We start from the raw sequence: 21,831 nt of genomic DNA on the forward strand, positions 1-21,831 counted from the left end.
TGACAAGTAGGAGGGGTTATTCTGCCCTTTTAAATAGTGAAGATTCTGTCAGGGAGGAGGGCAGCATCTTGCACTATCAACATGAACTGTCTTTGTCATTTGCCTGGTCCAGGAGTTGGCAGACTTTTTCTTAAAGGGCTGGATAGTAAAAATTCTAGTTTCACGGTCCACACAGTCATTGCCACAATTAAGAGAATAAAAGTAACTGTAGATAATACTTAAATGGCTGGCTGCACGTGTGTTCTGAAAGTGTCGAATACTTGCTTCATCAGACTTTAATTTCTTAAGGTTGGTTTAAATTTGTGTTACTTAAAACAGTTTCATCCCACTTAGTCACAAATTCTGCTTTTCTCAAGGAGATAATTTCTTTTTCTTTGAAGTGGACAGCCTTTTTCTTGGTAATGTAAAGAAAGCATAAAGGTCATCAGACGTGTAAACAGCTTTTGCTTCCATTACTTTGTTGAGCCAAGCAGCATCTATGAGACAGTCTCTCACCAGCATATACACATGTATGTCTCTGAATTTAGCATTGAAAGTCTGAGTTCAAGTTTTATGTGTGGCTGTATTTTTCTTTGGATATGTTACCATCCACAGGTCATTTATTCTTTCTCTCAGCCTGAGACTATGCATTATGCTGCTATTACCAAAATAAAAAAACACTTTTCTTACCCTGAAACATACAAATCCATCATGGAGTGGGATATAAAAATTTATGGGAGTTTTCAAAGAAATACTGTTTGTAGCACTCCATAGGTATGGCAGTGGAAAATCGTAACCATAATCATTGCTCTGACCTTGCTTTTCTGCCTGCTTGATACTTCAGTTTGGAAAGAACTACATGGAGAAATTAAAAGTCTCAGTGGGATGCTCACCCCCCCCCCCCCAAATACTTTGGAAGATAATATAAACTGTAGCTTTTGTAATAGTTACCTTTGGTTCAGCCAATTATAGTCATATTGTTCAGAGACAAATCTTCCCTGCCCTGAGTTCTTAAGTGCATCCTTCTGACCCTAATCTAGAGAGCCTTTTGCCTGCTTTATCATGCTTCCTGTACAACCTCTTACTTACTTTGGGTTCTATTTAAGAATATCAGTTTATTCTTAGTCTTTCGATAAAATATCTGTGTCTTAATCTTGCTCCTCACTTTTTTAGGGAGCCACACCTTTCTGCTTATGGGATCTTAGTTCCCCAACCAAGGGTTGGAAACCATGCCTTCAGCAGTGAAAGTGCAGAGTCCTAACCACTGGACTACCAGGACATTCCTCCTCACTTCTTTTTTTAAGTTGGTAGTTTTGCTAAGTGTTGTAGATGAATCTGTCTCATAGAATGTGGAATCTAGTCCCTATCAAAAAGCTCCTGTTTCTGAAAATAGCTTTCCTCCTAAAGGCTGATTGAGTTTTTTCTCTGGATTCTATTAAAGTCTTAGACTCGTGTGTCTTGATGCTTATGGTTTTTAATTGTTATGTTGTGCCCTCTGAAAACACTGAACAACAGACCTAAAAGCTATTTAACATGTCATTTGTTCAGAGGTTAAGCACTTTAGTACTAATTATCACTTTTTTTTGAATTTTCATTGATACGAAGAATAACACTAAAGTGAATTCCTGTGTCTTGAGAGAGATCAGTAGATTTCATTTCTGATATGTCTTAGGCTTATAAAGGACTCTGCCTAACATGTCTTTTACCACATCTTTAGTGTGGCACTACTGTTTCATAGATTTACATCTTGCTCAAGAACATATGCAAATAAATGTCAGGGCATCTAACCCAGGCTTCTTACAGAACTACTCTGGGGACCATTTCAGTTGGTAAGACTGGCCATTCTTTCCTTCATTATTGCAACATTTATGGAAATTTCCATGGGATTCTCAACTCATAGGGTATAAATGTGGTGTTCTCTAGGCCATATAACTAGTTCTCTTTCACTTGGATGCAACTGTAAAGCTGAGTTTTTAAAAATAGTTTTTAAGTTTACACCTGAAAAGTACAAATTTTGGTGTAGATTTGAAATTTTCTTTTTAAAAGTCTTAATTTGGATTTTTTTTCTTTTTAACTGAATGTGTTGGGGTCCCCAGACCACCCCCCAGGCTTGGTGATTGTCTTAAGAGGAGTCACAGGACCTAACATTCATTACCACGGCTTTGTCTTAATAACTGCGAAAGAACACAAAGTGACGTCGGCAGAGGGAAAAGGCATGTGGTGCAAAGTCTGGAGGACACCAGGTGCAGGCTTCTGAGAGTCTTGGCCCAGCAGAGAGACACAGCACACCCTTCCTTCCTCCAGCAGCGGATTGGGACAACACTGGTGAAATGTTGTGGACTGTGGAAGCTTATTAGAGATTTGGTACCCAAGGTTTTTATTGGATTTGGATTCTTATGCAGGCATCTCTGCCTGATTTGAACCAGAAGTCTGGATTCCCAGTAGGAAAGCAGGTATTCAGCATAAACCATATCATCTGCAGAAAGGCTTAGGCACAGTGAACCACTCTTAACAGTTGCTGTTGTGGGAACCCTCCTGAACAGTCATTGTGCTAGCCGAGGACCAACTGTGCAAGCAGACTTTTCTAAGAATAGCAATCTCAGGCTGGCATGTTAACGTCCCTGTACACGGAGCTTATCCTTGACTGATTGCTTCTTTCGATTGTGTTTGGTCTTAAAATGTTTATTGAAGAATTTATTTACTGTATTTTTTTAAAAGTTGAGGATGTTTTACATAAATACATACTATCCAACAAGGTACATTTAAACAAGTAGATGAAGAAACCACTAGGCATCTTAAGCAGCAGTCTTGTTTTGTTGGGAAATTTTCCTCTTGTATCCCTTATATTTTCCTAAGTACATATCTTTTGTCATATCATTAGCTTTATTGGGTCTCTGAGTCTGCTTCTAGCTTCCCCAATAAGCTATGTTGTAGCCAACGTTAAATCTTGGTTATTCCCTTTCCTCTTGCCTTGCTGTTACTCATTCTGAGCTCATAGTGCTTGTTTTTTACATTACTGTATGCCAGTCCCCTACCTGTCACCTTTCCAATGGAACAGACTTCTTGCTCCACTTCTGAATTCTTAGAATCTGCTGACCATTCCAGTTGAGTATGTGAAACCTTAGGTTGTCTTCTGTCCTAATCCACCTTTCTTACCCATTTGGAGGCATACCTTGGGGAGATTGCCATTTTGGTTCCAGACCATTTCAGTCAAGTGAATATTGCAATAAAGTGAGACACAAGTTTTTTTTATTTCCCAGTGCATGTAAAAGTTTATACTATACTATAGACTGTTAAGTGTGTAATAGCATTATGTCTTAAAAAATGTACATACTTTAAGCTCCAGTACTTTGGCCACCTGATGGAAAGACCCTACTCATTGGAAAAGACCCTTATACTGGGAAAGATTGAAGAGAAAAGGAGAAGGGGACAGCAGAGGATGAGATGGTTAGAGAGCATCACTGACTTTGGTGGACATGATTTGCATAAACTCCAGAATGATAGTAGGGACAGGGGAGCCTGGCATGCTGCAGTCCATGGAGTTGCAAAGAGTCAGACACACCTAAGCGACTGAACAACCATCTTAATTTTAAAATACTTTTATTACTAAAAAAAAAAAAATGCTATTTTGTGAGCCTTCAGGAATCCTAATCTTAAGGTCTTGCCTCTATGTTGATGGCTGCTGACAGATTGGGGTGGTGATTACTGAAGGCTGGGTTGGCTGTGGCAATTTCTTTAAGACAGTGCAGTTTGCTGGCTTGGCTCTTTTTTTCACAAATGTTTCTCTAGCATGCAGTCCTGGTTGATAGCATTTTGCGTCTTTCAAAATCGGAGTCAGTGATTTCCAAGCCTGCTGTTGCTTTTATCAGTCAAATTTTTGTAATATTCTAAATCCTTTGTCATTTCAAACAGTCTTCACAACATCTTTACCAGCAGTAGCTTTGCTCTTAAGAAACCTCTTTATTCATCCATGGGAAGCAGCTCCTCATCCATTCAGGTTTTATCATGAGATGCAGCAGTTCAGCCCCATCTGCAGCTCCACTTCTAGTTGTCTTGCTGTTTCCACCACATCTGCAGTTCCTTCCTCCACTGAAGTCTTGACAAGTCTCAGAGTCACCTGTGAGGGTTGGAATGCGCTTTTTCCATACTCCTGTTAATGCTGATATTTTGACCTCTTAACGTGCATGAATCATAAATGTTCTTGCTGGCATCTAGAATGATGAATTCTTTCCAGAGGGTATTTAATTTACTTTACCTAGGTCAGTCAGACTCACGTCTATGGCAATTATAACTTTATGAAATGTATTTCTGAAAAAGAACAGAAAGTTGAAATGACTCCTTGATCCATGGGCTTGCACAGTAGATGTTACCAGGCATGAAAACAACAAGAATCTCGTATGTTTCCATAAAGCTCTTGGATGACCAGGCAAATTGTCAGTTAGCCCTAGTACTTTGAGAGGAGTCTTTTTTCTTAACAGTGGGCTGAAAACATGTTGTAAACAGATGTGCTGTCATTCAGGCTTTGTTCCATTTATAGGCAGAGAAGATTTAGCATAGTTCTTAAGGGCCCTGGGACTTTCAGGTGGTAAATGAGCACTGGCTTCAACTCCAAGTCGCCAGCTGCCTTAGTTCCTGAGAGAGTCAGCCTGTTCTTTTAAGCTTTGATGCCGGGCATTGACGACTTCTCTCCGTGAAAGTAATAGAAGGCTGTTTCAATCTATGTTGAAAATTTTGTTGTTTAGTGTAGCCACCTTCATGAATGTAAGATTTTAGCTTGATCTCCTGGTGACTTGCTGCAATTTCTACATCAGCACTTGTGGCTTCACTTTGATGTTACAGAGGCAACTTCTTTGCTTCAGCCTCAGGATCCAACCTCTTGGCTTAAGACTTTTTGCTGCAGTTTCCTCACCTCTCTCAGCCTTCATAGAATTGAAGAGTGTGCTCTGCACTAGGCTTTGGCTTAGGGGAATGTTGTGGCTAGTATGTATAATCTTTTCTCCATCTGAACTCAAACTTTATCGACATCAGCAGTAATGCTGTTGTGCTTTCTTCGTGTGTTCACCGGAGTAGCACTTTTAATTTTCCTGCAGGAACTTTCCTCCTGCATTCACATTGGCTAACTGTTTGGTGCAAGAGGCCCAATTTGCTTTCTGTCTTGGCTTTCAACCTGCCTTCCCCGGTAAGCTTAACCATGTCTAGCTTTTCAGTTAAAGTGAGAGATATGTGACTCTTCCTTTCACTTAAGCACATAGAGGCCATTGTAGGGTTATTAACTGGCCTAATTTCAATACTGTGTGTCTCAGGGAAAATGACAGCCCGTGGAGAAGGGGAGACATGGGGGAGCAGTCAAAACACACACATTTATCATTTAGGCTTGCCATCTTGTGTGGGTGTTGTTTGTGGTGTTTCAAAACAAATTCAGTAGTAAATCAAAGATCACTCTCCACGGATTGCTGTAACAAAGATAATCACAGTGAACAAATTTGAAATGTTATGAGGATTAACCAAAATGTGACACAGAGATAAGAAGTGAACCAATGCTGTTGGAAAAATAGCACTGATAGATGTAAGATTGACACAAACCTTCAATTTGTACGAAACTCAGTATCTGTGAAGTTTAGTAAAGCAAAGCCCAATAAAACAAAGGTAGGTCTGTAGTTGTTCTTGTTGATTGAAATAGTTAATTCTTACTCAATTGTTCTCATAACCACCCTGATTCTGACTGCTAATTAATTTCCAGGGCCACTGGACCATCTAAATTGCTCTTCCTGCTTCCAGCTTTTGTTCATTATCTTGTAGCCCCCATACCACTTGCTAGTTCATTTTTTGGGACAAGGAGTAGGTGGGAAGTTGAATTATGTTACCTTTATGATGAAAAATTGATGGAATGAAACTGAAATACTAACAGTTAGACTTGGGTAGTGGAGCTTTTTGTATTACTAATCAAGTCTGGATTTTTAGATCTTGGCTTTTCTTAAGATAAAACTGGCATCCCTGATGGTCATGGTTCATAAAATTCATGAGTTACTTTAAAGCAACTGTCCTGTTGTGAGGAGATATGATGTCATTTTCATCATCTTGAAAGCAAGCACCTTCCCTGAAACTTAACTTTTGAAAACTTGACACTGTTTTAGTTAAAATTTGTCAAAAGTTGAAAAAGCAAGTGTGGAAACTGTTTAAGAAGTTGAAAAGTAATTGCAAAAACTTACTAGATAATTGAGGCTTCCCTAGTGGCTCAGATGGTAAAGAATCTGCCTGCAATACAGGAAACCCGGGTTTGATCTCTGGGTTGGGTAGATCCCCTGGGGAAGGGAATGGCAACTCAGCCCACTATTCTTGCCTGGAGAATTCCATGGACAGTGGATAATTGGGTAATTGTCACTTTTGTTCTCTCATTAGTGGAACTTTTGGCCTTTTTTCTATGTATGTTGTGTCTTTAATACAACTTGTAATTAAAAAAAAAAAAAAAACCTACAGTTTGCTAGAAATGATAAAAATTCAGGTTTACAATGATGAATTAGTGATATATCTGTAGTATGACAGAAGCCCAGTATAAACATCAGCTATGACTTACTTAAAATTGTCTTTGCTTTTTATTTTTTAAAGGGACCAGTTACTCTCCCCAAGAAAATTCACACAACCACAGTGCTCTTCATAGTTCAAATTCACATTCTTCTAATCCAAGCAATAATCCAAGCAAAACTTCAGATGCAGTAAGTATATAAACGTTTGCAGTTTTGTTTTTTGAATATATTGCAAAATTTTTAAAAATCAATGTTGATCTTAATGCACCTGAACTAATGAGCTAGCTTTAATATTAAAACTGAGGATAGTCTGAATATGCCATCTTGGTATTGTTTCATTAACATTCTTTTGTGGAGCAAAATTTACTGTTGTGATACTTGAGATACAAAGAACTTCAGATTATGAAACTTGTGTCTTGAGCTTTTTTCCCCATAATCTTTAAACTTTTGTTATTAAAATCTATAAGTTGAGTATCTACTATATATTCTATACCCTATAAAACATTAGTGATAATAGAGATCTCGGTCCTGAAAGGCATCAAACCCAGTGAGGTACTGTAGGTTTTTCTAAAAATGAAGTAATTGTTAATGAAGTAGTTTGAACTTTTTAAAGTTAGGATTCAAATGAAAGTTCAATACATTCATGCAAAAATAACATTTCAACTTTCCAAGCAGATGCTAGATTTTTTATGTATAGAACAGAAAAAAAAGTGGAGACTGACTGTAGGTCCGTAAACCATTAGATCAGTACATGTTAAGGTCCTGGGGGAGCCCTCAAGAGGGGACTGAGCCTGGATGAAGAGGCTGTGCTGGCCAACAGGCTGACTGTAATCCATGTAGTGGAAGAGATCTGGAATTCGTGTAGCATGGAAAGGAACAGCACCTACAAAGACATAGAAGTGTGAAAAAGCACTTTGTTTGGAGAACACAGGTTTTGCTGGTGTGGAGAAATGGTAGGAGTTCAGGTTACAGAGAGAATGGGGTCAGATCACACAGCGTTTTCTGCTTCCCATGGATCATGGACTGTACGTGAAGGCAGTGGAGAGCTCCTCAAGGGCCTAGTCAGGGAAGTGCTATATTTGCAATTTAAAAACCATCAGATAGCAGTGTGGAAAATCCGTTACAGGAAGGACAAAAGGACAACTAACTGAAAGGCCAGGGAAGTATTGGTTGAATCCTACAGCCATTGCCTTGGTTATTCAGGTGGTTATCGTACCTTAAGTGGTATTTAAAACTCTTGGAGTTTATTATTTTTTGTTTCTTGTTGAATCAGTGTTATTAGTACATTTCCAGAGAAAATTGGGACATCAATGATTTTCATAAAAAACACTGTGCTTAGTTTTAAGTATTAGGGTCTGTTTATGAAAACAAATCATACTGGTTATTTCAGCACAGAGAATTTCAAACACAGAAAACAAAAAGTAGCATAGATAGTGATTACCCTTGAGGACTGGAAACAAAAGGAAGAGGTTGGGGGTTATCAGAACCTAATTGCTCAGAGGAGGAGCCCAGCACAGTTCTCTGAGGGATATAATGAAAGTTTCTGATTCTGGATTGAGAGCTAGAAACTGGGATCCGCTGTGGCCGCTTTCTCCTGCCCTTCAGTCCTCTAATGTCTGGTATTGGCAGACTCTTAACAGAAAGCCAGCTGGCTAAGTAGAAAGTAATTTGCATTGTCCCAGCCTTAGCATCACAGAACATAGAAGGATGGTATTGAGATCCAGACAGCAGCTTGATAAACTTTCACAGGTGTTATCATCACACTGCTTCTGCTGAATCATTTTCACTAAGAAATATACTCAATATTTTACAATGAGTATCCATTTTTGTGAAAAATAGCCCCATTAATTTAACAGTCTAGCACTAACCTCATGTTCCCTTCATCACTGACTATTTAGATTTTGTATTCATCTGCTGGTAGGACAGAGGCAGGCCATGTGGACATTGTTTTGGTGAAAAACAATTCTTTATTCAGGAAAAACAGTTTCTGATTATCTTGATTTTCAGGAAATAGATTGGCATAATGAAATCAGCATAAATAATGGGCATCAGAAAGTTTGCAACATCCAGATTCTAAAGGGTGTCAGGGGATTTCAGTATGTGAGTGGCAACAGAACAGGGATTAAATGTCATGTGTTTTTAGAATCAAGGTTCCCCTTTCTGTAAATTTCAACTCTAGGTATATAATTAACCTTCAAGTGGTAGTCTTTTTCATCATAATGTACCCAGTGGGCATGGCATTTTTTTACAAACTGATTTTAATGTTACCTGAGAAGCTGGCTTCTGAACATTAGCAATCTGAAGTAATCTGAAGGTTACTTTCAAACTATGTCTTAAAATCACTTCTAATGGACTTTTTTTTTTTGAGTAGTAAAGTAAAATATAAAATCACCATTCATTAATATTTTTGTAATGAAAGAGATGCATTGATGAATATTAGGTAGCCCAGGTTTAAAAAAAAAGATTATTTTAACCCAGGTTAAATAAAATATCTTATATTTGTCAATTATACCTCAGTAAAGTGGAAAATAATACAATGGGAAAAACATTTAACACCTGCTTTTGCATATCAGCATTTAAATAATTTCCCTGTTTCTTTAAAACTTTCTTCCTTAACCTGTTTTGAGGGATAGAAATAGGGTGGAGAAGATGAACTTAATTGCTAGTATGTGATTGTAATGCTGTACCCTGGAGCGCATTTTGTTAAGTAAGATATTAACTTGTACTAACCTAGGATTTGATAGACCCGCGCTCTTCAAGCTTCTCGTCTGTGAACTTTTAACTCACTGTCCTGCAGGTTGTGCCACAACGGAAATTAGTTGTCATTAAATACACTCTTTAGTTGAGCTATGGTATATGTTTGTTTTTTAAAACAAGACCTTGGGCTCGGGAAGCAGTGTGTTGATATATATTCTGATGTCTCCTCCAGGACAGGTCACAGTTTGCATAACCATCACTTTTGAAGAGCACTGGCTTAGACCTTTCTGTTCTACTCTGGTGTCCTCTGTCAGCCTTTAGACCAAATCTCCTTCAACCTCTTTAGACCGAACTAGTAAATTCCATGTAATCACCTGCCCAGCAAACCAAATCTTGCAAATACATCCATAGAGGGCTTTGTTAGCATAATAATTTAGATCTAGGGGGTGGTAGATGGTAGAGAAGAACCCTTTTGAATTTTGCCTTCTGGATTGGGTTCCTGCAGCCTGGTGAAGCCTTCTCCTGGCTAGAGTCGGGTGGGTGTTGAGAGTTGACTCTCCCCTGATCTCTAGAGATTTGGAAGCACTGGGCTGATTTCCAGCAGCTTCACAATTTTGAAATAGCCTGAGAGCAGAATCTGCAGTGTTCTTCAGCTATGCTCAAAATTGTTGTGATATTTCCAAAATTGGTGTTGATTTAGTGGAAATAATAGGTACCCGGAAACCTGAGTTTTGGTCTTTTCTTCTATCACTCATTAGTTTTGTGATGTATGGACATGTTCTCTCAGCTTGTTCCTATGTGCTGAATTCAAGCTGAATACGCAGTGCATAAGAATTCATTTCCTGAAGTGTTCAAATTGTGTCCCTCTGCACAGTGGTGAGCAAGGAAGAAGGATGAACTCCCAAAGTATAACCTTTGCTTCATTTTAATCTCAAAGCTCCTTGGTAAACAGCTATCAGTAAATTCATATAATACTAGGATTTCTACCAGATTTCCTGGAGCCAGTGCAGGCAGTTAAACATTACATTGTTGAGATTAGTTCCATGAGAACTGGGCCTTTCAGGTAATTTTTAATTTCATGATAATTTTATAGTGTCTATGAAATGACCAGCAAGAGACTGTATCTGAGAACTAAGACAGAGCAATTTTAGTTCTGGGAAAATGAGTACTGCTGATGATCCTGTATGTTGTGTGAGACAAGTTCAGTTAATACTTGACATGTCTTGTGGATTGTGAAGCTGGAGCAAATTCATAGCTTTTAATATCCTGTCTTTATACTGAAGCTTTCTTGTGTATGCTTTTATCCCCCACTAAGTAACAGTGAATACAAGCAGGTTGTTCTCTGTTACACAGATTACTGTTGTGCCTTAAAGTGTTCAGAACTGATGTGCTTTCATGCCATCAGGTCAGTCAGTTGAGTGGATTCTCTGTATGACTAGACTTCAGCAGTTAAAATTGTGTTAATGGGGGTTTTGTAATGCTTTTCTAAGGTCAGTATGATATTAATTTCATGTCTTTCTTGTACCTAGTAAAGATACTGAACTGTTTAATTTGATACTTTATAGAGTGTACCATTGTTACAGTTGAAGGTTTTCTTAGACTAAGAGCTCCTTAAGTGTACATGCAGATGATTCCATCTCAGATGAGGGCACCTTTGTCTCAGGTCTTTTCCCCTATGTGTGCTTATAAAACCATTTACATTCTTGATATATCAAATGATTACAGTAACATTTTCTAATTTTTTTTAAGCCTTATGATTCTGCAGATGACTGGTCTGAGCATATTAGCTCTTCTGGGAAAAAATACTACTATAATTGTCGAACAGAAGTTTCACAATGGGAAAAACCAAAAGAGTGGCTTGAAAGGTATTTGTGCTTAATTGAACAGTATTTCTCATTCTTGATTCTACAGGCTAACATCTTAGGATGCTAAACATTCTACATTTAGGTTTCTTAGTGTGCTATTCATCACTTCTCTACTTAATTGAAATGTTGACCATTGTCTGTGTTTTCCATAATTTCTCTTAAAAAACCAAAAAACTAGGACAGATGAGCAGCTGTTCACAAGGTCCTTGTAAACAGTATATTTAATTTTAAAACATATTGATCTACATTTATTCATCTTTTCTATAATTTGTATTCGAATTCTTCATCTTGTAGGACAGTGTTTCCGTCATGTAAAATGTAGAATTATTGTTACCGTGTTGAGTTGTGGGGTTCATGGCATGTAAATAATCAGTGTAATGTTGCCGTCAGTGAGAAGCATTACTGTTGTTGCTGTGTCCCAGGTCCCACACCAGTTACATGACATCACTGCTTTGTTCTTTGATGTTCAATGTACTGTTTCCTTAAGCATTTGACCAGAATGTTGTGTAGGTTCATTGTATCTGTTGTAATTTTTATGGGTTTATTTTTTATTTTTAGAGAACAGAGACAAAAAGAAGCAAACAAGATGGCAGTTAATAGCTTCCCAAAAGATAGAGATTACAGAAGAGAGGTGATGCAAGCAACAGCCACTAGTGGGTTTGCCAGTGGAAGTAAGTATTAATTTTTTTCTTTGAACTAATGTAGTGTTTGATTCATTCCAGTAGTTTACAGATATATGTGCATCGCCACTTATAATGTAAAATAGTTAGAAACATAACAGGTTTTTTATGCTGGATCTGTCCTTGTAACCTACATTATTTTGTTTCTTGAAAAGGGAAAGAGTATATAATAGTACATAGTAGAATGAATACACCTGTGTATTCATCACTACTCATAATGGCTATGATGCCACTGAGTTGGTTAAAAAGTAAAATTTCATGCTGCCGCAACACCCCTCTCCCCCCATTTAAACTGGACACTGCAAACCTTCCTGGATTTCAATCTAATAATTAAATCAAAGGTACACAGATAGTGACATGAAATGCCTGTTTTTGTGTTGCCAGTGAGAAAACTTGTTTATCCTTGTATCTGGAAATGGTTTCATAATGATCATAGATCTGTGTGCTATCTCTGTACTGTGGGCATACCTTCATGTTCTCTTAAGGTCAGATTTTGTCCAAGTTGAACAATATGGGTAACATAAATTTATTTTTTTTAATTCAAGTAAAGTTTGAATTTAAAGATTTTACCACATATGTTCTATTCCCAGTGACTTGTCTTGCCCAGAATAAAATTTAAATGCCACATAGAATTCTTAGGCTCTTTATCAAGTTTTGAGAATTTTAAGATGTGTTTTGGAAATTCTTAGACTTAAGCATATTTGAGTTCTCATTCTGTAACTCAAAAAAGTAGGTATATATTTGGTCCCAATAAAGGATATTGAACTTTTGATGGGAAAAATTAAAGGTGAAACAGATAATATGGTTCTGTAGGGCTGAATGTTTAAAATGTGTTTCTGGAAACATTAAATTTGTTATATTAAATTGTACTTGAGTTTTAGAAAATAAAAATGGTTTAAGGTACTCTAAGAAATTAAGAATATTGTATTTTGATACAGAAGACTTTGGTTGTAGTCTCATTTTACTTAAGTAACTGACTTTTGGTGAATAACTAAAAATGAGTGGCTTTTCCTTCCAGATTAAAAAATACATAGTGCCCAGCCTGTGGTCCTCTTGAATAAATTATGGGCATCCAGGAGAGTGGCTAGTTGGGTGTAAAGGTAACATACTTTAGTTATTAGGGTGGGCCTCTCCACACAAGAGGCTGGCGATTCCCAGAGAGGAAAAGATTACCGTCTAGTGTGTCTGTTCCTCCAAAATAACCTAGGCACTTGTCCTCCCTTGCGGGTAATTAGAGATCTAATAGAAACGTTGACAGAAGTGAAAATACAAGTTTTGTCTGCTTAAAAAATATCTTTAAGAAAATAAAACCATAGTTTTTTTAAAAATTATCTCTGTCTTGTTTTTACTTTCGGAAGTGAAGTCAGTTTTTCTTCTTTATGATTTCAGAAGTTAGACGTGTTTGTTACTAAAAATGAAAGAGGGAAAATATTTTAATCTCATGATTCAGGAACACTTGGAGACATAAACTTATTTTCTAGCTGCATATAATAGTATATAAAACTACATGTGTATGTATTTTATATCAAAATCAGATTATGTTACTGTTCTTAACCTTTTCTTCTACTCAATAATGTTTCAAGGATATAGGACTTCCCAGGCGATCCAGTGGTTAAGACTTGTGCTTCCACTGCAGGGAGCAGGGGTTTGATCGCTGGTTGAGGAACTATGATTCTGCATGACTTAAGGCACTGCCAAAAAAAAAAATTTTTTTTTTTTTCCAAACATATATTTGCTTGTCATTTTATAATTTAACTTTTATTATGTTGACTGCATGCTCAACATGTTTTTTGGACATGCTCATGTCCGGTAGATAATCCTCTGTCTGTGGAGACTGGTATGGTTTTCAGCTTTTTCCTACAGTAAACAGTGCTGCTATTCCTGTGCTTGCTCACTTACCGGATAACTTAGTTAAATTCCTAGGAGTGTAGAGGAGGAGAGTGGGTCTGTGTTTGTGTTGAAATGTAGTCATATATTACACTTTTTGAGTTTACAATGTTTGAGAAAGGGTTTTAGCTGTATTGCTGCTTCTACTTCTGCTTCTACTTCTACTAAGCCTTTGAAGTACTTTGTCTACCAAAAACTGCTGGGAGAGTTTCCTCTGTGTCTGGTACATTGGTATGCATGTAAGGTAGCACTTAAAGCTTTGTTCTTCCTAACAGCCCACTAAAGAGGTGTGGAGCAGGGAGCAGGAGGATTGGGAACACTTTACATGTAAAGAGAGAAAGGTAGAAGAAAGGATTTTTAAGAGCATTTTGGGGTTTTGGGTTTTTTGGCAGTGTTGCAAATAATCCACAATTTGACACTGAAGTTGTATAGGTGAAATTTTAAATTTGATATCGCTGCTACTGTAATTGCACTGATGTGGTTGTATTGTGTTTTGTTTGATTTTTAATCTTTAATCTATGCCTCGTAGAGTGATTGCTCTGTGGTTAGAGAAACTTTACCTTGGTGTGTTCAACAGTGACACTACTGACATTCTGGGTCAGGTCATTCTTGGTGGATTCTGTCCTCTGTTGTAGAATGTAGAGCTTGTTCCCACCTCCACACATAAGATCCCAGTGGCACTCCTCTCCTCGCCCCAGTCGTGACAATCGTGTTTCCAGACACTTGCTTAGTGTTCCTGTTGTGGGGATGTGCAGATCAAGTCACTTGAACCGTGTTTCGTCTTGAGTTGTGAGTAATAGAAAACTGTTGGGGCCGTAGCATTCTCATTTGCTATGATTTTGCTGCTGTGTCCCCCCCTCACCCCCAAAGTTTACACATGTGAGAAGTATCTTTAATTTTCATCTGAATACATTTTGGCTGTAGTCATACAGAACAAAGGGCATTTCCTTCATGAGGAAAGTGACAAGGTTGATGGGAATTGGGCATGTTTTGTTTTTGTTTTTTTTTTTAAACTGTTAAATCTATCTCGAAAAGCTTGTGGTAGTGTTATTTTCAGGAAGAAACTTTAGAATAAACTTTTAAGTTGTATATGCACTCAAATTGATAGTTTACTGATAATTTAATATCATGGAGCAGATGTTTGTGATCTGATGTGGCAGCTCAGTCTTTTTCTGGTACAGTAATAAATTCATCTTTTGTAACCCTGATTTTCATTAAGTCTTCAAGTCAGAAGACCTTGTTTTGATAATGACTAAAGTTTTTTTTTTTTTTTTTTTTTTACAGTATCCAGTACTATACCCAGTACCTTGTATTTGGCTATAATGTTAGAAGGTGTACATTGCCAACTTGAAAACTGACTTGTAGTTTAAGCATACTTCCTTCTTTGTGCTCTTGTGGTCTCTAGACTTGGAGGAACCATGAATTGGAAAAAAATAACACTGTATTCAACAGGGAGGGCATCCTTTGGTAATCACGTGCTTGAATCTTAAGATGTTTTTCTGCGTGGAAGTTGCTTTAATCCTTTAGTTACTGGGGAGACTATTGTAATTTAGGCCGGAGAATTTTTGATAAATATAGATTTTCTTTAACTGTGATTGTTCAGATTTTCCTTCTTTTGTACTTATTTTGCAAAAGCAAAAGTATTTTGAGTTTAAAATTTATTTTTGTGGCTTTAAGTTGGAAGAGAATCTGTTTTTAACATAAGTATATTTTTCTGACTTTGCTGCAGATGTAGGGCTTCTATTTTCAGATAGCATTATCTATAACTTGATTTTATAACTAACTCTGGTATTTGTTAGCATTTTTAAAATATGAGTTGATTTACTTACTGAATGGAGAGTTCTTCACAAATTCAGCCATCCGTAAATGAGGTTGTTTTAGCCCCAGTACCAACAACTTTAGAGCCCACTAGTTAGCTGCTTCAGTATTCAGAAAAATCAGGCTAACAAAGTAATAATTTGCAGTTGAACCACTGTGGATGATACAGTCAATTAGAGCCAAGATCCGTATTTTAAAAGAATGGATCATTTGCTTTTTCTGTTTTTAAAATATTTTTTTTTAATTTGAGTAAAATGTTATAAATCCATATATTGATCTTTTAAAAAAATATTCTGTTTGAACTATGGTGTGGTTCTAAAGAATCCCCCAAAACTAGTAGCCCACTTGAAATCTGAGTATAGAATTAATATTTATAGTCGATCTGAAATTCCTCTTCCAGTATTTGGATGTTTATATGCTAGTGGTAAAACTGCAGACACTAACTGGGCTTGCAGTTTTATAGAAAAGATGTAAGTACAAGTATGTTGCTAAATTAGCTGATGTTAAAGACAGGATTCTAACGTAATCTTTTTTCTTCCCCCTTCCGTCATTCCGACATCTCTTTTTCCGAACTCTGAACTAAAGTGGAAGACAAGCATTCCAGTGATGCCAGTAGTTTGCTCCCACAGAATATTTTGTCTCAGACAAGCAGACACAATGACAGAGACTACAGACTGCCAAGAGCAGAGACTCACAGTAGTTCTACGCCAGTACAGCACCCCATCAAACCAGTGGTTCATCCAACTGCTACCCCAAGCACTGTTCCTTCTAGTCCATTTACGCTACAGTCTGATCACCAGCCAAAGAAATCATTTGATGCTAATGGAGCATCTACTTTATCAAAACTGCCTACACCCACATCTTCTGTCCCTGCTCAGAGAACAGAAAGAAAAGGTATGCCGTTATTACTAGATGCTGCACGTTGAACTGTAGTGTGAGTTTCTGATTATATGACATGATTTCCGTCAGCTTCAGTGAGACTCTGAATTATAAATTCGTTTAAAAAGTCTTTTAGAATGTTACTGCATAGATTAGATCTTGAGTTAGCTGTAATTAGTTTTTTTCTCTTTATTTTTAATTATGGAGCCTCAGAACTGGTTTTGCATTTAACACTTTGAAGTCAAGTGCTTAATTTATAACAGTAATGGATAAAACAACTTGCTAAAGCTAAATGAGTGTCCCATCACACTTGTATACAAGTAATTTTGGGTGTTTTGTGATAATTGTCTTCATGATTTACTCTAGAAATTGTCTCAGTTTTCACTTAAAATTTAATACGAAGAGAGACATTTAAAAACTTGTCATTTTTCACATAACACGCAACTGTTGGTTTCAGTTTGTGAATTAGACAGCTGAGTTATGGGCCATAAGATAAGGAGTTTTATGTCTGATTTAGGACTTAGTTGAAAGAAGAGGTTAAAATTTGCAACCCAAATTCCAGCTCTGTGCTAATAACCATAGAATGTTCAAAAAAGTTAGAAAAAAAATTGGGAGATGATGGATAATGGGAAGCACGGTGATGGGATAAGCATATTTGTATAGGCCAGTCACAGTCCCAGACTTAACACTGTTTTATGAAACTAAGGAAATTTAAAGGCATTAAGTAAACAGATCACTCTCATGACTAGACTCATTAGCAGATTAGCATCGGTAAACCGTTGAGGAATTTTTCTTTCGTTTGGGTTTAGGAGATGTGACAAGGACCTATTGAGTGTTTAAGCTTTTACTGTAATATCTGGCCCACTGTTTCACACTGACTTAATTTGTTGACAAAGGATTTAAGTATTTGGGTTTCTTTCGCTTCTAGTTTCTTCTCCTTTTATGTATGTTGTTTGAACTTCCCCTGTAGCAGTTTTTACACATTATTAAACCATGCTTTATCATATAGTGCATAGTACATAAGCAGGGTATTCCAAATGTTGTCAAATTCCCCAAAGATGGTGTATCAGAATTCATTGTACAAGTAATATTTGCCCTGATGCAGAACTAAATTTCCAAGAGAATTTCTAAGAGAATTTCTTAGAAAATATGATTTAATGCATTAATTGTTAGTAGTACTTTCTAAAGGAAGTTTGGTTTTCCAGTTTTGTCAGTTATATTTTGGTTACAGAACATTTTATTTTTAAAAGCCTTTCTCAGTTTGAAAAAAAAAATCCTTTGGCCTTAAAAAAGATCTTTGGTATTTATCTCATTTTACCTCTTGTTCATTTAACAGCCTTTTTTTCAGCTCTTACCTTCATTTTGGAATTCTTTTCTTCCCTGACTTCTAGAATACTGCTGCTGTTCAATTTCCCCATTCTTCTCTTCTTGCTCCTTAAATGTCAATAGAGTTTAGTTTCTTACTGTGTTACTTTTCTTTTTTCTTCCCCCTAACATGTTCTCATTTGCTGGCTGGCAATTCTTAGGACTACTTTGTCTACATAAGTAACTCCCAAATCTTTATTTCTAACTCATACACATGTCTGCTTCTTTATCTAAGTAGTTGGTATCCAGAAGTTAACATGTACCAAATGCCTTCCTTTCCCCTAATTTGTAGGTTCTCAGCGATAACACTATCCTCCCAACTACTCCGTGTTCTTTAACATTCTTGGCCTTCTACCCTTACCCATCCATCAACAACTCTTGGATTCTTCCAGATTTTATTCGTGTATGTCCTTCCTCTTGCTACTGCCACTGCCATGAGACTCAGATCATGGCTCTTGAAATAACCTCTGATAACTGCTGTGCTCTGGTAACTGTGTGTGTGTGATAACTGATAATTGTGATAACTTCTACCCAGTCTGTGCACTTAGCATTGACATCATTATACTGGGTTGTGTTCTTTCTTGGCTTAAAATTTTCTAGTGGTTTTATCCAAAGGATCAAAGTTCATACTTCTCAGTAAGACGATAGCAAGTCCTTGACAGTCTGATTGCATCTGTCTTAACTAGCTTGATCCTCCAGTATTTTACTCTTACATTCTCTATATAATTCATCTGCTAAAAGCTTATACTTGATCACATTATGCTCTTTTATGGTTTGATCGTTTGCAGAAAAGGATATATTCTTTGCTCCATTCCTGTTCTGTTGAACTCAGGACTCTTTTTTTCAGAGCCAGCTATGATGTCCTTCTGTTCTCAGTGTCAGTTAACCTCTCAAACACTTTTCTTTTGGTCTGTTATTGCATTTACCACTTTATTATTTTAGTTCCTTCAATTAGACTGTCCTGTGTAGGGTTAGACATTATGATTTATTGCTTTTTGTACTTTTTTTCACTCCCTGCCCTCCTTCAAAGCTTCAAGCACCATTCCTGAGAAACTTAACATAATAAAAAGTAAACTATACCTAGTTTGGTGCTAAATAATTTGATTACATTTTATTCTTTAAAACAACATTGTGAGGAAAAGAATTGTCTGTTAGCTATGAAAAGCTTGAACATTGCTGAAGTCTGAACGTATTGTGTAAGATGCGGTTTCTCCAAAATCCATGTTCTTTCCATAAAATTGTACGTCATGAAACAGATTACAAATAATTCATGTTTAAATTCTACAGAGTGTCTTTGCTGATCACAAACTTTATGTGAGAATTTTACATATAATTTTAAGCTTCTAGAAAGCAACCTGATAACCTTGGAATTGCCTGTGTGTATAAGGAAAATAGTACTTCCCCTTGCATGTGAATTGAAACAATATTATTCCCTTAAATAAATTGTGTAACAATTTGCATCTTTTCAGATTGTTTTCCAGTTAGTCTAAATTTGTAAAAAGGTCTATTAATTTGAAATACTTTTTTTTCCCCTCAATTGAGACATCTGTGTTATTTCAGTTAAGCTTCCTGTTGACTCTTCTCATCAACATAGTGATTTCCTTGTTTGGATTTTCCTTAACAAATAATTAAGAGGTTGATGGTTCATATTAGATGGGTCTTGGTCTTAAGTGCTAATAGTGTAACTAAGCTGTATTTTAAGGGTGTCAGCAATAGAATGCTTTAATAAAAAATACAAGAGCAGGATCTCTGTCCTGACCACTTCTATATCCCTAGAATAGGCAGTCGGTATTTGTGATATGTGAATAAACTGAAAGAATGGTAATGCGCTGTTGAGGGCTGGGCAAGCACCTGCCTTGGTCATGGTTTAAAAATGTATTTGGAGAAGAAGTGTTACATATGTTGTGATCTAATTAAAGAAACCAGAAATAGATCTATGTAATGCCAGTGTATCTTCCATTAAAAAGAACGTAAGGCAAATCATTCTGTGCTTGCTTGAGGCATAGAAGTGTGGAGGAACTATGAAGCTGTTTGGTTTTGCAGAGAATAATAATTCTAGTGTTAGGTAGAGTGAAACAAGGGTGTCAGGTTACCTCCTTACAGATTTATATCTTTGTTATAGTAACATTTGAACATCTGTTGGCAAGATTACTTTATTGGACAACAGAGTACAGAGAAACTCTGAGCTTAAAAAATGCTGAATTTTTACAGATTGGTAGCCCGTTGAACATTCTAAACTGGTCCTGACTCCACCCTCCATTCCAGATTTGTGAAATGACAAAATAGGCAGGAGACATGGGTCTTTGTTTTTTGATTTGGCCAAACAAGTGCCAAAGTCAGAAGAGATTAAAATTCCTTATTTAATAATTTTGAGTTGCAGTTTATTAAAATAAGTTTGAAAAGTAAACAGTAGCTGCAGAAGCAGACCTAGTCAGTGGCCTTAAGTAATTTCTCAGAAAATTCAGCATGTCTTAAGAGTCAGTCAGTCACATGCTGGTTCTATAGTTTTGTGCCTCAGCTGGTAAAGAATCCCCTTGCAATGCGAGAGGCCTGGGTTCGATCTCTGGGTTGGGAAGATCCCCTGGAGAAGAGAGAGGCTACCCACCCCCATGTTCTGGCCTAGAGAATTAATGGATTGTATAGTCCACAGGGTCGCAAAGTGTCGGACATAACTGAGCGACTTTGACTTTCTATAGTCTTAATCTAATAAGAAAGGGATTAGTCATTCTTAATATGAGGTATAAGTTAGTCACCTAAACTTCCTTTTTGTGTTCGATGATGTTTGTCGACTGGGTGAAGTTAAAATGAACTCAAAGACTTTCCAGTGTATGTTAAGGCAGTAAGCCCACAGAGGAGGTCATAACTGGTTCTAAGTGGGCCACCATTCAGCCCTTCCTTGCTTTGCTTTAAACTACTTTTAGGGTTACTAAATATTCATATAAAATTAGACCAATTGGCCATAGAGGTACTCAGATGTTTGAATAACTGGGGACATTAATGGGGAGAGGTGGTTAGTCTGATTTAGTCAGTGAGTTTACTAAAATTACGTTAATAAAGATGGCATTTTGAATAGTGGGACAGAGGGAATACTGGTGGTGAAAGAATATTAGAAAATATTTGTTTATAACTTGAGAGTGAGTCAAGGAAGATCTTTTAAATCAGACTCAAAACACATTTGCCTTAAAAAGTTCATAATAACTTCTCTTTGACAGAGATACAAGAAACAAAGGTTGAAAGCAAATACTGAATTAAGAGAAAATATTTGGAACATATTTAAAACACAATATGTTAAAGGATACATTAAGAATTCATCAAAGCAGTATGAAAAAAACAATCCAGTTGAAAAATGAGCAAAGGATATGAACCAGCAATTATAGAAGAGGAATTTTAAATTGCCTGTCTTGCTTTAGAATAGTTAGAAAAATTTACTCAAAATGGGACAAAGGCCTTAACTTAGGAGATAAAAGCTATAAACCTCTTAGAAGAAAACAAGGTAAAATCTTTATGACACTGGATTTGGTGCTGATATCTTGGATATGACACCGAAAGCACTGACAACAGAAGAAAAAATAGATAAATTGGACTTCATCAAAATTAAAAACTGCCTCAAAGGAGGCTCTAGAGTGAAAAGACCACCCATGGAATGGGAGGAAGCATTTGTTAAGTCACATCTGATCAGGGGTTAATATCCTGAATATACAGTCGTATGACTCAACGAGAAAGTGAACAGCCCAGTTCAGAAATAGGCTGCTGCTGCTACTGCTAAGTCACTTCAGTCATGTCCGACTCTGTGCGACCCCATAGACAGCAGCCCACCAGGCTCCACCATCCCTGGGATTCTCCAGGCAAGAACACTGGAGTGGGTGGCCATTTCCTCCTGGGCAAAGGAGTTCAAAAGACATTTTTCCAGAGAACATAATCTAATGGCCAGTAAGCACATAAAAAGGTGTTCAGCATCATTAGTCAACAGGGAAAGCAAATCAGACCACAGTGAAATATCACTTTATACACATTGAAACACAGCCGCTGTGGAATACAGTTTGGCAATTCCTCAACGGGTGAAACATAAAATTACCGTAGGATCCTCCAGTGATTCTTGCTTAAGTGTAATCAGGAGAATTGAAAGCTACAGAGTCA

The 21,831-nt window shown here is 37.0% G+C and overlaps 1 protein-coding gene across 9 annotated transcripts in view; it reads left to right on the plus strand.

The window, feature by feature from the left end:
- The window catches only part of WAC (WW domain containing adaptor with coiled-coil), a 79,597-nt gene that overhangs the window by 37,909 nt on the left and 19,857 nt on the right, over window positions 1–21,831 (plus strand). For 6 of the 9 annotated variants that reach the window (XM_027559728.1, XM_027559732.1, XM_027559726.1 and 3 more), the window contains exons 4-7: window positions 6,586–6,692; window positions 10,950–11,065; window positions 11,624–11,736; window positions 16,036–16,344. In XM_027559728.1, the coding sequence (XP_027415529.1) occupies window positions 6,586–6,692; window positions 10,950–11,065; window positions 11,624–11,736; window positions 16,036–16,344 (645 nt within the window). The remainder of the gene's footprint in view (window positions 1–6,585; window positions 6,693–10,949; window positions 11,066–11,623; window positions 11,737–16,035; window positions 16,345–21,831) is intronic. The other 3 variants (XM_027559733.1, XM_027559731.1, XM_027559730.1) reach the window with 1 other exon arrangement.

Source organism: Bos indicus x Bos taurus, chromosome 13 (genome assembly GCF_003369695.1).
Source record: "Bos indicus x Bos taurus breed Angus x Brahman F1 hybrid chromosome 13, Bos_hybrid_MaternalHap_v2.0, whole genome shotgun sequence".
Taxonomy (NCBI): domain Eukaryota; kingdom Metazoa; phylum Chordata; class Mammalia; order Artiodactyla; family Bovidae; genus Bos; species Bos indicus x Bos taurus.